Here is a 13,990-nt window from a genome sequence, read left to right as displayed (position 1 = left end):
GCCCCGTTAGTTCAACAATATATTCTCTTTGCAACCTACCTAGCTTGCCCGTAGACATGGCTTGAAGATCATTATCGAATCTGATTGTCAAGTCATCACCAAGAGATTGACGAAGGCTGCTATTTACTATTCTGACCTTGATTTTATAAAGCGGGAAGTAAATAGTGTAACTCATAATCTAGGCTAATTCCTTTTGGAATTGAAAAGGTTTGGGAAAATCACGCTCCAAACAAGAAGATACCTTATGTATTGATAGACACTGTCCTTAATTAATCACATTTCTCATTTTTCTATTTAAAAAAAAAAAAAAAAAAAAAAAACAAACCTAGTATAAGAATTAAGTAGACCTCTTGAAATCTTGTTCCTTCGTTTGGGCTTCGTAATGTGTATTCTGTGATGCTCTCCAATCCTCGTTGCTTCACTCACCCTCTACCTTCTAAACTCTTGCACGGTTGCACCACATCAAACTCTCCCTAATCATACACTTATCTCAATCAACCCCACAAATTTCAATGTCAATTGAAACCCCACAACAATCAAATTCAACTTCAATGGAAGAAACCCATTTACCAAATGACCCAAAAAATCCATCAATTTCCTCTTACCCAACTCCATTATCCCCACCATTACCTCTAATTTCTAAGGAAATTGAGCTTAGCAGAGCAATGGCTGCTTCTTCAAAGGCCACCAATTTCTCTCTCTCCAGAGATGACGTCATCTTCGAGGATCAATGGTTGCTTGTTGTTAATAAACCCTCTGGGATTTACTGTGAGACTGTCCTGTCTTCTGTCCCTCGTCTTCTTCAACAATCTTCTGGTTCGTTGATCTTTACTTTGAATTAGTTTATTTAACGTGGCAAATTTGAATTCTTTTTTTATGAAATTCATGAGATTGTTATTGAATATACTGAAACTGTTTGAATTAGATTTAATTTGCATTTTATTATGTTAGAGAATGATAGATTTATGAAATGTTTGATTGAATACAACTTGTTTGGTGATGGAATGAATCTAAGAAAATGGGCATGAAACTTGGAAGTTTTATTTATTTTGATTTTAATGTAAGTAGCATGTAGCAAAGAAAGAATTGTTTACAAAATTTTAAGTGAATCTATTAGGCTATTAAAGTGAGGAAATAGGAATAACATGCTTGCTTAGGTAGTTTGGACCTAGATTTTAGAGATGTCAACTTCTAATATATAGTTCATTAGTACTCCATAATAAGTAAGAATTGTTGTGACTCTTTTGAGTTTTGCAAGATAAGCTATTCTAAGAACTGTTGGTAATTGGAAAATTGTTGCTGAAGATTGTTGCTTGTGTAGTTTGAATTCTGTAAAATACTGATGCTTGCCGTTGCAAGTGAGCAGCTGGGCTTATATAATCAGACAGATGCAATAAAATTTGTAAAATTGACAATGACAAATGTAACCAAATTGTAAATCTTTTGAGGCTTTGAACGTTATTGTTATAAACGGAATTGCACAAATAAAATAGTAAGAACAATGTTACCGAGAATAAGACTGAGTCGCGGACTATGTCGCTCTCTTTAGAACATTCGCGGCACTGCCTCAAACTTGTGCAAGCAGCTCGTACCAAACCGGATGCCCCCAGGATAAAACAGTCTTTCACAAGTATAAAATACCGGCGGTTTTGCACCGAACCACCGGACAATGGAACACCAGAAAATCAGAAAGAAACTGCTCGACTGTTTTGAGAGGAAGAGAAAATATATTTTGCAAAGTGGTTTTCTGTATTTTTTTTCGTGTTTTTAAAAACAAAGCTGGAACCGTCCTTTTATAGGTAAAGATACGTAACAGCTTAAGCATGAAAACGGGAGAAAGATTAGCAACGTTTACTGCAATTAGTGTATTCGTTAAGCAAGAATCAAGGCATTAAATCAGTGTAACGGTGCAACGTTTAGCAGTAAAACAGCAACGAGAATCAAGCAATGTAACGGAAAAATTTAAACCAAAACAGTAAAACGTTTTGTAACTGAATATTAATCAAATCGGTAACAAAAATTAAGTTTGTTTAATAACCCAAACCCAAACCCGACCCAGCCCAGCCCGGCTCGGTTCGGTTCGGCGCGCGTGTGTGTGATATATGGTTTACCATATAGGTCCTCCCTCTCCACAAAATGTGGGTAGCCCAAGGGCCACACCCCTTTAGCCCACTCTCTATATTATAAAGAGAGTAAAACTCTCATTTCCCACCAATGTGGGACTTTGAGTTTTTTCACAAAATTCACACACTACACACTTGTTGTTCCAACAGTTATCATTTCAACTTTTGTGCAATTGCATCGGGTTGTTTCAGATTCAGTTGAAGCTTCAGAGTTACATCTTGCTAACAGGTTGGATCGTGATACAAGTGGTGTAATGGTTATAACCAAGTTACACAAAGTAGCTGCCAAGCTTGTCAAGGCATTTACTGATCACAAGGTTCAGAAAACTTATATGGCTCTTTGTGTTGGGTCTGCACCAAATTGGGATAGAATCAGGTTAAAATCTGGCCATGGTAGATCTAAATTTGGTGCTTGGCGTGTATATGCTGCGTCAGATGTTGGTCGGAAACTACCTGGTGGATCTGTGGTGAAGGACATGGAGACACTTTTTGAGTTATTATCAGTAAATAGGGTAGTCCATTTTAAAGAGTCATTCCAATGTGCAGAAAATCTAGAAAAAGTTGTGGTTGTTGAGGAGAAATCATCAACAGATGCTAACCACGGAAGGGATGAGATATTGGTCCGTGCTTTTCCAAAGAGTGGAAGGACACATCAGATCAGGTTGCACTGTCAGTACCTTGGACTGTCAATAATAGGAGATGTAAAATATGAAGGTGTCTGTAAGTGGAAAGGGGAAATTTGTGATGTCCATAATCTTCATGCAGAGAGTTTGTCATTAGAACACCCTATTACTGGTCTTCCAGTAAAATTTCAGGCACCATTGCCTTTGTGGGCAACCCAAGCATGCAATCATGAAGATCACACGTAAGGATGAACCAAGTCACATGCCAATTTGTATGCCAAGAGATAGTTTCATTGATCAGTAGCATGGTTGGTAATGCAAATGACAGTCTGCTGTCGACGTGAGATGTTTAGATTGGGAATGTGCATTTTAGAATGGGAATCACATTTCTAATAATTTCCCTTATTTATTATGGACTGAAAAAGCCTTTGTATCAATGTATGCAACTTGAGCTATTGAGATTCTCTTGATTTGGTGAGCTACCCTTGTTTCCGTGTTCCAATTGAGTGCATTGACTCAATGGGCTGGGGCATCGTTCATTCGTTCTGAATTCTGATTGCTCTTAAAAATGTCTCAAAGTATGTTTGGGCCTCTTAATGAAGCAACTTTGTGGGAGTACTGGATGCAGAGAATTTCTTACACAGAATACCAGTCTGAGAATAGTGCAAACAAATTGGCAATTGTAGCTCATAGCAAACATCTTGCAACTAGTCAAAAGTGGACATTAGGACTGTTGCCTCTTACTTTCAGCCCATTTATTGCAACAATTGATACATCCATATTTCCTGTCTTTTCCTGGGCTGTTCTCATGTGTGGTTTTTGCTGGTAGAACTGTAGAAGCTTCTCCATTTGAAGATTTAAGGCTTTCCTTTGCAAAATGCCAACCTTTAGACCTTGGTTCTTTTTCTTGCAGAGATGAGTAGAAGAGGATGGTAAAAGCCAGGGTGTTGGAAGGGGTATGCTTTTGTTATCCTTACATTTTTCACTTTGAATGACAGAACTCTTGTTATTGTAGAGATTATAGCTACATGTGCTCTTTTGAAGCATGATGTATTGTCAATCTTAATATGTATGAAATTGATTCTGAATTTTGAAAAATCAATTTCAACACATTAATGTATTACCCTTATCACCATATGAGGGTTATTTGACAAAAATATACAGTTGGTATCAATTTATTGCAAGTTTGCTGTTATACCTCTTGCATTCCATCTTACATGTTTTTTTTTTCTTTCTAATTTTTATCTGGACTTGGAATCATACTGTTTGAAAATAATCTTTTATACTGTCTGCTGCTGAAAGCAGGTGGTGAATGGAAGGACAAGTCTTTGTGTTTGGGCGGTCATTTGACATACATAAGCTAACGTAACTCGAAAACTAATCGTTCTTTTGTTGTTTTCGTAGTAATTTGATGTTAGGATTTTTTAGTAAGTGTATTCATTAGTGGTTTTGTAAGCATACATTGAATAAACAAACAAGAGAGCTGTCTCCCTAAGCCATAAACTACTTATTCTTTGTTAATTTGCAGCCAAGTGCAGGATGTGGCTGATGTATGCAGAACAGAGCAATATGAATGTCATTTTTTGTAGTGCTTCTTGTTATAATTTTGTATTTCTGTTACAGGCTCTCACAACATCCATGTATGTTATTGCAGGAACTATTAATGTTAGCTTCAGTCTGGCACTCTGGCTGGTGTGTAAGCGAAATACAATGTTTTTTTTGGGGGCATTCCCTGCTCCAATACTAATTGGAACTGCTATTGATGCTTGTGGTCCAAGTTTCTTCCATAGGTGATAATGCTGGGGGAAGGTGGGTTGGTGGGCACGGGCACTAGCTAGAAGTCATGACTTATGAGTATGCTCTTGATGCTGCTGGCAACACAATTGCTGTCATCGGAAAGGTAAGGCACACCAAATTATAGTTATAGTGATGCCCCATACAAATTTGGAAATTCTTTTTCATAAATCACAATTATATAGTAAATCTAGAAAACATACATCTGATACCAGGCTTGTTCTATGGATCATGCCTAAATGGCTAAATGCTGGGACCACAAGGGTCAAATTCACCCAAGGCGGTTGTTGTTGGCAACAGTGCAACACTAACTACAAGTGACTTCCCTCTTAAGGACCTCTCCGGCCCTGCAATGTCCTCAGATTCATGTCAGTGGAATCTATGGTGTTTGCTCTATTCTTTGCAGTCCGCATATAATATTGCTGATTTGCTATCCTGCAGAATACGTAATTATCCTGCAACAGGGTGCAACCAAAGGTTTATGAAAGTCAGCTATTTGGCAACATTGTCAGCACGTAAACCGAGAAGCTAATCAAGTTGCCAATTTCATTGCAGTTGTGCACCATTGGCCATCATATTGATCAATAAGGAAGTTGAAGCTAATCTAGGCTAACGTAGGGCCATGACCATCTCGTTCAACCATCAAATTAGCTAGGGCCGTCATTCCATTGTTCATCCTCGGCGTTGCACGATTTGTCCTCTAACAGAAACTAGCTACCAAGTCAGAGTAGGTAACATGCACTAATAGAAAACACATAAAATGCAAATGTAGATCATTCTCATCTTCAATTGGTTTTTTAAGCTTATCCCATGTGATTTCTTACATTTTGTGAACCCAATATTGGTAAACTACTCTAGGAAAACTAATCTTATTTTTAAAAGAGTAGTTGCATCCAAAGTGCAGATATATAATAATAGTTTTATGGATACTTTAGATAGAAGTTTTGAATTTAAAAAATTATGTAAATTTTAAGAAAAAAGAGAAAGTAATAAGCAATAATTATTGTCAATAAGATCATTGTCACTTTTTAATGAAAATGTACTTTTATTTGGCTTCAAAGTTAAGTATCCAGAAATGGTCTAGTTCACTTACGTAAGGATTGGGGCATGTTCTTATTTCACTCAGCATACATTCAAACTATCAATACCCCAAAAAAATTTCATATTATTTTATGAGGTCACGTTGAGGTGATAGTTGCTAAAATAGGATTGTTTTTTTCTTCAAAAAGACACCACTTGGTCCACTTTACAATTAGGATATTGTTTAGGATCTCGGAATACACTGGCCTTACTAGGTGGAGAGGGTGTTATATTATTGTTATGATTAATGTCTCGTGGTAGTAGTGGAACATGGAACTAGAATTTTATTTTAAGCAATCCAAATGAATGTATTTCATGCTTATATCTAACTCGTTAAACTAATATATTACCATCGTAAGACATTAATCTGACCGAAACTTTAATGTTTATAATTCGAATGACATGAATGTCTATCATATAAAAGTATGATTTTAGATCACAAAATGATTCCATATCAATTTTGCCGTAACTTATAGACATAACTTTTGAGTAATAATCAAATTAATAGACCATGGCCTACCCAACCCCCTTTTAAACGACATTGCCTCATCTATGGTCGTTTTACTTATTTATGGTTTGTTTCAGGGATAAGATGAATGATTTATCGTTGTAATTAAGCTAATCCAAACCAAATTGAAGTAAAATTTTAGGCATAATGATACTCCGTATTAATCTACTTTAAACCAACCTATTTGAATTTCCAAACTATATTTGTGTATGCCCCACATAAACTTTTTGCATTAAGTTTTCATTAACACCACATTAATATACAATCCTTTATTTCCACAAAAAAAAAAAAAAAAAAAAAAAAAAAAAAAAAAAAAGTACATTCCTTTAATATCCCAAACCAATAAATGTGCACATGCGCATCTCACGTGACTATTCTTAATAAACCCCAAAAACAGAAGTAAAAAACCCAAAAAGCCAACCGAATGGCACTTTCAGTAAATAACACCAAAAACCAAGGGCATTAACATACTTTCACACTCAAACCAGCTCGTGTAAATTCCCAATAAGAATCCGACACGTCAACCCAATGACACTGGTATCCAACGTGTCAAATAGTCATTGGACCACGTCATAAAATAATTTCCACTTAGGACTAACCAAGTGTAAATTAAAAACTCGTTAGAAAAAGTCTAAACTTCCCCTATATATAATTAGGCTTGATTTCATGGTCATTTCTACATTTCTCACCTTCCTCAGTTTTCTCTCTCCTCGTTTCACACTCTCCTCAGAGTTAGCTACAATGGAGATTCGGCGTCGCAACCCTATCGCTTTCTCTCTCCTCGTCGTACTCTCTCTCTTCGCCATTGCTTCTGCTAAAGTCTTCTTTGAAGAACGCTTCGACGGTATACGCTCTTCCTTGCATTTTATCTGTTGTATCAATTTGTTAATTTGGATTCTGGATTTGATTTTTTTATATTGAAATTTGTAATTTGTTGTTTGTTACATGATTTCTGATTGGATTGATTGATTGAATGATTAGAATTTAGCTGAATTTTGATTCGGATCATGAATTTTGTTGATTGATTTGATGAAATGACGCCTGCTTTAGTGTCTAATTTGGCTTGATTTTGTATGTATCATACGCTATTTTAATTATTGTTGATGTGATTCTTAATTTGATAAGATTGATGTGTTTTTTGAAATGATTGTGTATGGATCTGATTTTGTTTGATTGTTCGAATTTTTTTAGATCCGTGCAGAATGTGATCTATCTATTGTATTTTGCAGCTGATTATGTAATTTCTGAATTTCTAAATGAATGAAAATGACTTAAGTGAATTGTAAATTAGTCAACGAATTATAATTGTTGAATCAGAGTGTCACTGAGTTGTCTTTGTCTGTTTAGAGTGAAGTGTCTACATGAACTAGGCATATTTATGAGAAATGACACAGAATTGGTGTATGGTGTATCCGGTATCGGTGTTATGGTGTATGTATGGACAACCGATGCACTGCCTTTGTATCTTAAGGTTTATTTTAAGTGTTTCAATTAAAATGACTGTTTTGGCTTGATGCCGATTGCTCAGACCTACTTAAATGTTGGCACTCCGTACTCATATAAGACTGTGTTGAGGATCCGAGATGAGTACTTGAGGATGTTGAGGTTGAATTAAAAGTCAGAGTACATTTTCAAGGTGAATCAGGTCTTAGAAGATTGATAATGGAAGTTTGATTTTCCCTGCATACTTTGTGTGACACTTTTATTTAGTACTATAAGGTTGTTAGCTTAGCTATGACCATGTGATCACCAAATTTCTCACAAAATCACCATACACTGGATTGTGATCTCCCTTGATCCCTTATAAAGACGTGAAAGTTTAGTTACAAGCATGGATATGATATTCTAAAGGCATTGAGTTGTTGAGAACTTTGTATCTTGAGTTTTTCTCTTGTATTAATTTCATTTCTTTTGGCTAATCTAGATGGATGGGAGAGTCGTTGGGTCAAATCTGACTGGAAGAAGGACGAAAGCATGGCTGGAGAATGGAATTATACATCCGGCAAATGGAATGGAGATGCAAATGACAAAGGTATTCTTTGATGATATATTCTCCAGTATATCCGAGCATTTGGCTTCTTGTTTTGCTACTTAAGTTATAACTTCTTTTACCCATGTGTTACAGGTATCCAAACTAGCGAGGACTACAGATTTTACGCTATCTCTGCTGAATTCCCAGAATTCAGCAACAAGGATAAAACCCTAGTCTTCCAATTTTCTGTTAAGCATGAACAGAAGCTTGATTGTGGAGGTGGTTACATGAAGCTACTCAGTGGTGAAGTTGACCAGAAGAAATTCGGTGGGGATACCCCATACAGGTATCTATTTTTGTTCCATTGCTAAAGGACTGTGCTTTTGCATTGTTGCTTTTGTTTTTAAGTGTTAAATTTTACTGATTTGAAATGTAATATTTGTTGTTGTTGTTGTTGCAGCATTATGTTTGGTCCTGATATCTGTGGCTACAGCACTAAGAAAGTACATGCCATTCTTAACCGCAATGAAACAAATCACTTGATCAAGAAAGATGTCCCTTGTGAGACTGACCAGCTGACTCATGTTTACACCTTCATTCTCCGCCCAGATGCTACATACAGCATTCTTATCGACAACCAGGAGAAACAAACTGGTAGTCTTTACGATGACTGGGATCTACTTCCTCCTAAGAAGATCAAGGACCCTGAGGCTAAAAAGGTATTTACTTTCTGAGAAAAATCGTAATTTGATCTTCCAGTTCCATTTGGATGGCCTACAATTTATACTAATTAATCTGATATTGTGTGATTTTAGCCGGAGGACTGGGATGACAAGGAGTACATTCCTGACCCTGAAGACAAGAAACCAGAGGTATTTATATTAATTTTCTGTTCCTCCTTCCTCCCATTTGATACTGGATGATAATGAGATTGCCGAAATTTATTTTCATGTTGAAATGATGAACTTATCAAGTCCCTTGGTTTTTTTAGGGTTATGATGACATCCCAAAAGAAATTCCCGATGCTGATGCTAAGAAGGTAATGTGTGTTTAAATCACTGTAAAATGTAAAAAGTGAGACTTTGCAATTGGATATGCTGAGATGTCATATGATTTTCAGCCAGAGGACTGGGATGATGAGGAAGATGGTGAGTGGACTACCCCAACCATTCCAAACCCTGAGTACAAGGGTCCATGGAAGGCAAAGGTTTGTTCCTTCTCTTAACTGTCAAATCTTTCTGTAATTAATGATTGGCATTGCTTATAGTTAACAAGTTATATATGTTGATTGCAGAAAATCAAGAACCCCAACTACAAAGGCAAGTGGAAGGCACCTTTGATTGACAACCCAGGTTTGCACCTTGTTCTCACTTCTATGTCGTCATCACCCCTTGCTTTTTTTGGTGGCCAGAATCATGTGAATTGAAGTAGAAATCTGATCAAGTTACTTCCATGTTTCAGAATTCAAGGATGACCCAGAACTCTATGTTTACCCCAACCTCAGATATGTTGGTGTTGAGTTGTGGCAGGTAACTTTAGTTCTTTTCCAGTGTTGAATGTGATACTTGCTCGATGCTATTATAATAAGCATATTCATGAAGTGAGTGATATTTTTCAGGTTAAATCTGGCACACTCTTTGACAATGTCTTGGTCTCTGATGACCCTGAGTATGCAAAACAGTTGGCTGAAGAGACCTGGGGCAAGCAAAAGGATGTAAGTTGGCCTGCTTCTCAAGTTAGGAAGCGATTAATTTCAGTACTTTAGTCTTTGTATTTGAGTTATCTGACATGTTTTGCATATCTTTGCAGGCTGAGAAGGCTGCTTTTGAGGAGGCTGAGAAGAAGAGAGAAGAAGAGGTATGAGTATTGTATTTTTTTTATTGTTTTATTTCAAATATTTTTGTTTTTTTTTTTTAATGTGTATTGTGGTTGAAGCTTCTTAGTCTATATCCTTGTGACATCTCTTTCGTGTCTCTTCTGAACACCATTACATGTTCGTAAGAATCGTAACCAGTAATAAAGTAGAAGGGAACATGCAGTTGATTATTAGTTTATTGTCCAATTTAGTTACACTGTCAATGAAAAACCAACATATTGTCTCAGGTCTTTAAAACCTCATGTCACTAATAATGCTATTGAATCTTTTCAAATTAATTTGTGAAATTCATGATTGGTTAGAAATCAGGATGCAGTTGATTATTAGTTTATTGTCCAATTTAGTTACACTGTCAATGAAAAACCAACATATTGTCTCAGGTCTTTAAAACCTCATGTCACTAATAATGCTATTGAATCTTTTCAAATTAATTTGTGAATTCATGATTGGTTAGAAATCAGGATGCCTCAATGCCACTGGCCTGTGTTTGGCTTGATGTTGTGGATTGTTTTCCTGTATGGTTGTCATGGTGGTGCGATGATTATTCTTTTCATTATCACATGAATTATATATGTATACTGACTCAATTTTGATACTCCAAGCAGGAAACCAAGGACAGCCCTGTTGATTCTGATGTAAGTATTAAAATTAAATCTCTAGTCTGAGTATACTTTTCAATTCTTTCTTGAGAAATATGTTAGTGTGCAAGCCCCTTATTTTTTCATGGTTTCTCCAGGCCGAGGATGAAGACGAAGCTGATGCTGACGACTCTGATGCCGATGCTGACAAGTCAGATGACAAGGATGAAGACAAGCATGTATGTCCTTTGATAAATTTCCTCTGTATATTGCACTACGGTGCTGACATTATGCTTTATTTCTTAATATCGGTCATTTTTGTTGTGTGTTTTACAGGATGAACTTTGAGGAGCAGAGCAATATGAAGTCTTTAGACGAGGATCTTAAATTTTTTAATTCAGGCTCATTGTTCGCTGGCATTTTTCTCTTGTCAAATGTCAACTTTTAGCGTAGGTTTTTGGTAGTAGATTCAAATGACACCAAGTTAAAGGCCTATATGACAGATTGGTTTATCTCAATTAGGCTGTATTTGGTGGATAATAGCTGAAGGCCAAAAAAATTTCCAGTTTTTCGTAATATATTAAAAATTATATAGAGATTCTGGAATGGTAAATGAGCTGAGTTATGTCTAATTCGTTTCATCTCTCTTTTACTGGTATAATTCTTTTCATATCTCTTTTACGTCCCTAGCAATACCTCATTATGTTTAGCTCAAGAAGGTCCTATTATCAGCTAGTAATTCCGTTGAGGGTAGGTGTTATCCCTGTGAAAAGATCTTTTGATGTTTCTTGTTTTTCTTTTACGTAGTAGAAATAAAATTGCAGCAGTCTGATTTACAAGATTTGATTTAGCACTTCAGGAAGTAATTTTGTGCTCTTATTATCCCTTGTAATAACAATCAACGGGACTGTTATTATTATTAGCAGCAGCAGTAGCAGGCTAGCAGCAGCATGATTTCCTTGACAAATGGCATGGACTAGTATAACAATTTCATAATTTGGCTCAATCTTTGGGCATAAGAAGAAGATTATACAAAAATAGTATGACGTATAGCTCACTTGAAGAAAAAATTGAAGAGCATACTTGTACAACTGTATAATAGATGCGCGGGCGCAATTGAAGTCCTTGACTAGTTTTTTTACTATCGGGGGAGGGGGTGTTTGTTACGGTTAACATCGATCTTAGCATTGACAATTGCAACATATATAGATGAAATTAATGGTACGTATTCTCTTTTGGTCGCATAGCCAAGACGAGGGCATTTTATTTTGGCATCTTAACAACTAAAACAGGGCAGCTCGCATTTTGGACGCAGTGATGGCTCACACTCCTCAATATCGACCTGTCATTCATTTGTATACCCATTACACAATAAATGAAGCATTTAAATGAACAAGCTACTATAAAATGAACAAAATTTCCAAAATAGAAGTTAATAAGTTGGCATTTAAACGTTTGATGCCAACTTTTTTCTTTTCTTTTTTTTTTTTTTTTTTTGGGTTTAAAAAAAAAAAAAGTTGGCATCACAACGTTTTTTTGTGTAAGAAAAAGGTCAGAAATAAAATTGAAGATATTAAGTTTGCAAAACGACGTTTTTATTGTATACCTGGTCAGTTGACTATACCCATGGCTTCCCATGATAAGCAAGTCCGCCTTCAAAACATTCACCATCTCACATATCACATCCCCTGGATCCCCTTCTTCTACTTTTTTCTCGACTTTCACCTAGGAAAAAGAATAATTTTTTTGCATAAGAAAATTAAAACTAAGGGTCTGTTCTAATAGACTGAAATTAGCTGAACTGACTGAATATTTTATAAGAGAAGGAAATTAGGAATTGAATTGAACTGAACTGAACTGAAAATAAACGAATGAGAACAGCAGACCCTAAACTAGTGTTTATAACAAAAATGTTTGCGATGACTAACACAACTATAAACACGACTACACGAGTATGGTGAATATTATTGCAAATCAAGTTTCGCTAAAGTAATAATACTAGAAGATTGAACGCTAGAGAGTGAATTGAAGTAGGAAGGCCAAATCACTCACATCATGCTCCGCACAAAGCTTATCGGCCTTCTGAAGGATCCAACATGCCATTTCGTTGTCCCGTCTATCTAGTGATGATAAAGCATCATGAGAGCTCAAATATGCTGGGTATTCAACAGTAAACAATTAAAAGAAAATATATACTTCACATATTTCACATTTGTAGAATTCAACAATAATATATACGAAGTATAATACAAGTACAAAAATAAGTGCTAAAAAAGAAGCTTTTAACAAAATTATTACTCCACAATTTCTTTATATTATCAGAGGACTGGTCTTTAACTTTGTACCAAACAAAATAGGATTTTATAGCTAGAGACCTTTCATCATAATGGCATGATGCCCACCCAATTAGGCATATCAATAGAGTCAAAGTTATAGATTTTCAATAGAGTTATAAACCATAAATTAACTTCACCAAAAAAAAATAAACCGTAAATTAAATATTTAAATTTACTAGCACAGGCGATCATCAAGATTAACTGAATATATATAGATGACCTATATTCTATAATATATATTTTGAGACGATGATCTGATGATGAGATAATACCTGAGCTATCCAAGCCAGGGTACACAACAGTAGGCCGCTTGGCATGTAGGAGTACAAGGGCATCTTTACAATTTCGCGGTTGTCCTTGAACGATGTTGTTAAGGCACCATGACAAAGCGTACATGCTCTCCTCACTCTCATCCACGGCCACCACTATCTTCCTCGCCTCGCCATCTCGGCCATCCGCAACTACGACGACATCATCACTACCCATTCCAAATGTTAATTTAGTGAATGGTTAAAATACTATGGTTTATTTTTATGTATGGTGTTGTGACAAATTATATTGATGAATTGAGTTTATATAATATGGTTTTGGAAAATGGAATATACTCTTTGTATGTAGAACGATATGTCGTTGGAAGATAAAAGTAAATGGTTTTTCTGGAAGAGGTAACTTTTCAAAACAGAAGGGCCGTTTATTATTCTAATGTTGAAGAATCGAATTTTATTTATTTTTATGGTGTCAAAAGACGTAGAAAGCATAAAGATTGCATCATTTGCATGAAAGAATTATAACAAAATGTAACCTTTATATTAATTAAGAAACGGTATTAAATTTAGAGCCCACATTTTGCTTTTGTGGTTTATAAAATACAGGTAGGTCTTGAAAGTATGTTGAAAGATGGCTTATGAAAACAGCTACAAGTATATATTAATTATATTGGTTTACCTTTGAGGAATTCTGGTGGTGGTATTTTGTGGTTTGCGGGCTTTTTCTTTTGTTTAGAAGTCAAAAAATATTTAACTAGTACCTCACTACTTTGTATAAGTTACCAAGATTGATTTATTATTGATCATATAAAATACGTACTCTTATCGAGATTA

General features: G+C 35.7%; 3 protein-coding genes across 4 annotated transcripts; 2 read left to right on the top strand and 1 right to left on the bottom strand.

Annotated features, from left to right (window-relative positions):
- Nucleotides 1–440: 440 nt before the first annotated feature.
- On the top strand, nucleotides 441–5,578 carry LOC110708962 (RNA pseudouridine synthase 1-like; the record flags this gene model as incomplete). The annotated part of the gene is made up of 3 exons (XM_021887191.1): nucleotides 441–816; nucleotides 2,316–3,702; nucleotides 4,401–5,578. Coding segments are annotated over 2 exons (1,053 nt in total), but the record flags the coding sequence as incomplete, so codon positions are not given.
- A 1,215-nt stretch (nucleotides 5,579–6,793) lies between these two features.
- On the top strand, nucleotides 6,794–11,206 carry LOC110708762 (calreticulin-like). The gene is made up of 14 exons (XM_021886979.1): nucleotides 6,794–6,972; nucleotides 8,053–8,160; nucleotides 8,254–8,446; nucleotides 8,561–8,819; nucleotides 8,916–8,972; nucleotides 9,092–9,139; nucleotides 9,221–9,307; nucleotides 9,395–9,452; nucleotides 9,562–9,629; nucleotides 9,719–9,814; nucleotides 9,910–9,957; nucleotides 10,582–10,611; nucleotides 10,713–10,793; nucleotides 10,891–11,206. Exons 1-14 carry the CDS (start codon nucleotides 6,795–6,797, stop codon nucleotides 10,900–10,902), a joined length of 1,323 nt encoding a protein of 440 aa, XP_021742671.1. The 5' UTR covers nucleotide 6,794; the 3' UTR covers nucleotides 10,903–11,206.
- Nucleotides 11,207–11,526: 320 nt separating this feature from the next.
- On the bottom strand, nucleotides 11,527–13,641 carry LOC110708763 (universal stress protein A-like protein). Of its 2 annotated transcripts, none has more exons than XM_021886981.1 (4): nucleotides 13,163–13,641; nucleotides 12,607–12,674; nucleotides 12,161–12,279; nucleotides 11,527–11,896 (listed from the first exon to the last, which is right to left on the bottom strand). In XM_021886981.1, the coding sequence occupies exons 1-4, from the start codon at nucleotides 13,374–13,376 to the stop codon at nucleotides 11,818–11,820; spliced, it is 480 nt and encodes a 159-aa protein (XP_021742673.1). In that variant the 5' UTR covers nucleotides 13,377–13,641; the 3' UTR covers nucleotides 11,527–11,817. The 2 variants fall into 2 exon arrangements, with proteins under 2 accessions (XP_021742673.1, XP_021742672.1); XM_021886980.1 differs by having other exon boundaries at nucleotides 12,607–12,710; nucleotides 13,163–13,639.
- Between the last annotated feature and the right edge of the window lie 349 nt (nucleotides 13,642–13,990).

The sequence above is a fragment of the Chenopodium quinoa genome, unplaced genomic scaffold, assembly GCF_001683475.1.
Source record: "Chenopodium quinoa cultivar QQ74 unplaced genomic scaffold, ASM168347v1, whole genome shotgun sequence".
NCBI classification, from domain to species: domain Eukaryota; kingdom Viridiplantae; phylum Streptophyta; class Magnoliopsida; order Caryophyllales; family Amaranthaceae; genus Chenopodium; species Chenopodium quinoa.
Note: the sequence above shows the minus strand (reverse complement) of the source record. Positions and strands in the feature narration are given on the sequence as shown.

Coding starts and splice junctions, on each gene's coding strand:
- LOC110708763 (XM_021886980.1), bottom strand. CDS start 13,376: ATGGGTAGTGATGATGTCGTCGTAGTTGCGGATGGCCGAGATGGCGAG. Junction 12,280..12,606: donor AGCTTTGTGCGGAGCATGAT/GTGAGTGATTTG, acceptor TCTTTTTCCTAG/GTGAAAGTCGAGAAAAAAGT. Junction 11,897..12,160: donor GGGTATAGTCAACTGACCAG/GTATACAATAAA, acceptor AATGAATGACAG/GTCGATATTGAGGAGTGTGA.
- LOC110708762 (XM_021886979.1), top strand. CDS start 6,795: ATGGTCATTTCTACATTTCTCACCTTCCTCAGTTTTCTCTCTCCTCGT. Junction 9,140..9,220: donor CCGATGCTGATGCTAAGAAG/GTAATGTGTGTT, acceptor TATGATTTTCAG/CCAGAGGACTGGGATGATGA. Junction 9,453..9,561: donor ACCTTTGATTGACAACCCAG/GTTTGCACCTTG, acceptor TCCATGTTTCAG/AATTCAAGGATGACCCAGAA.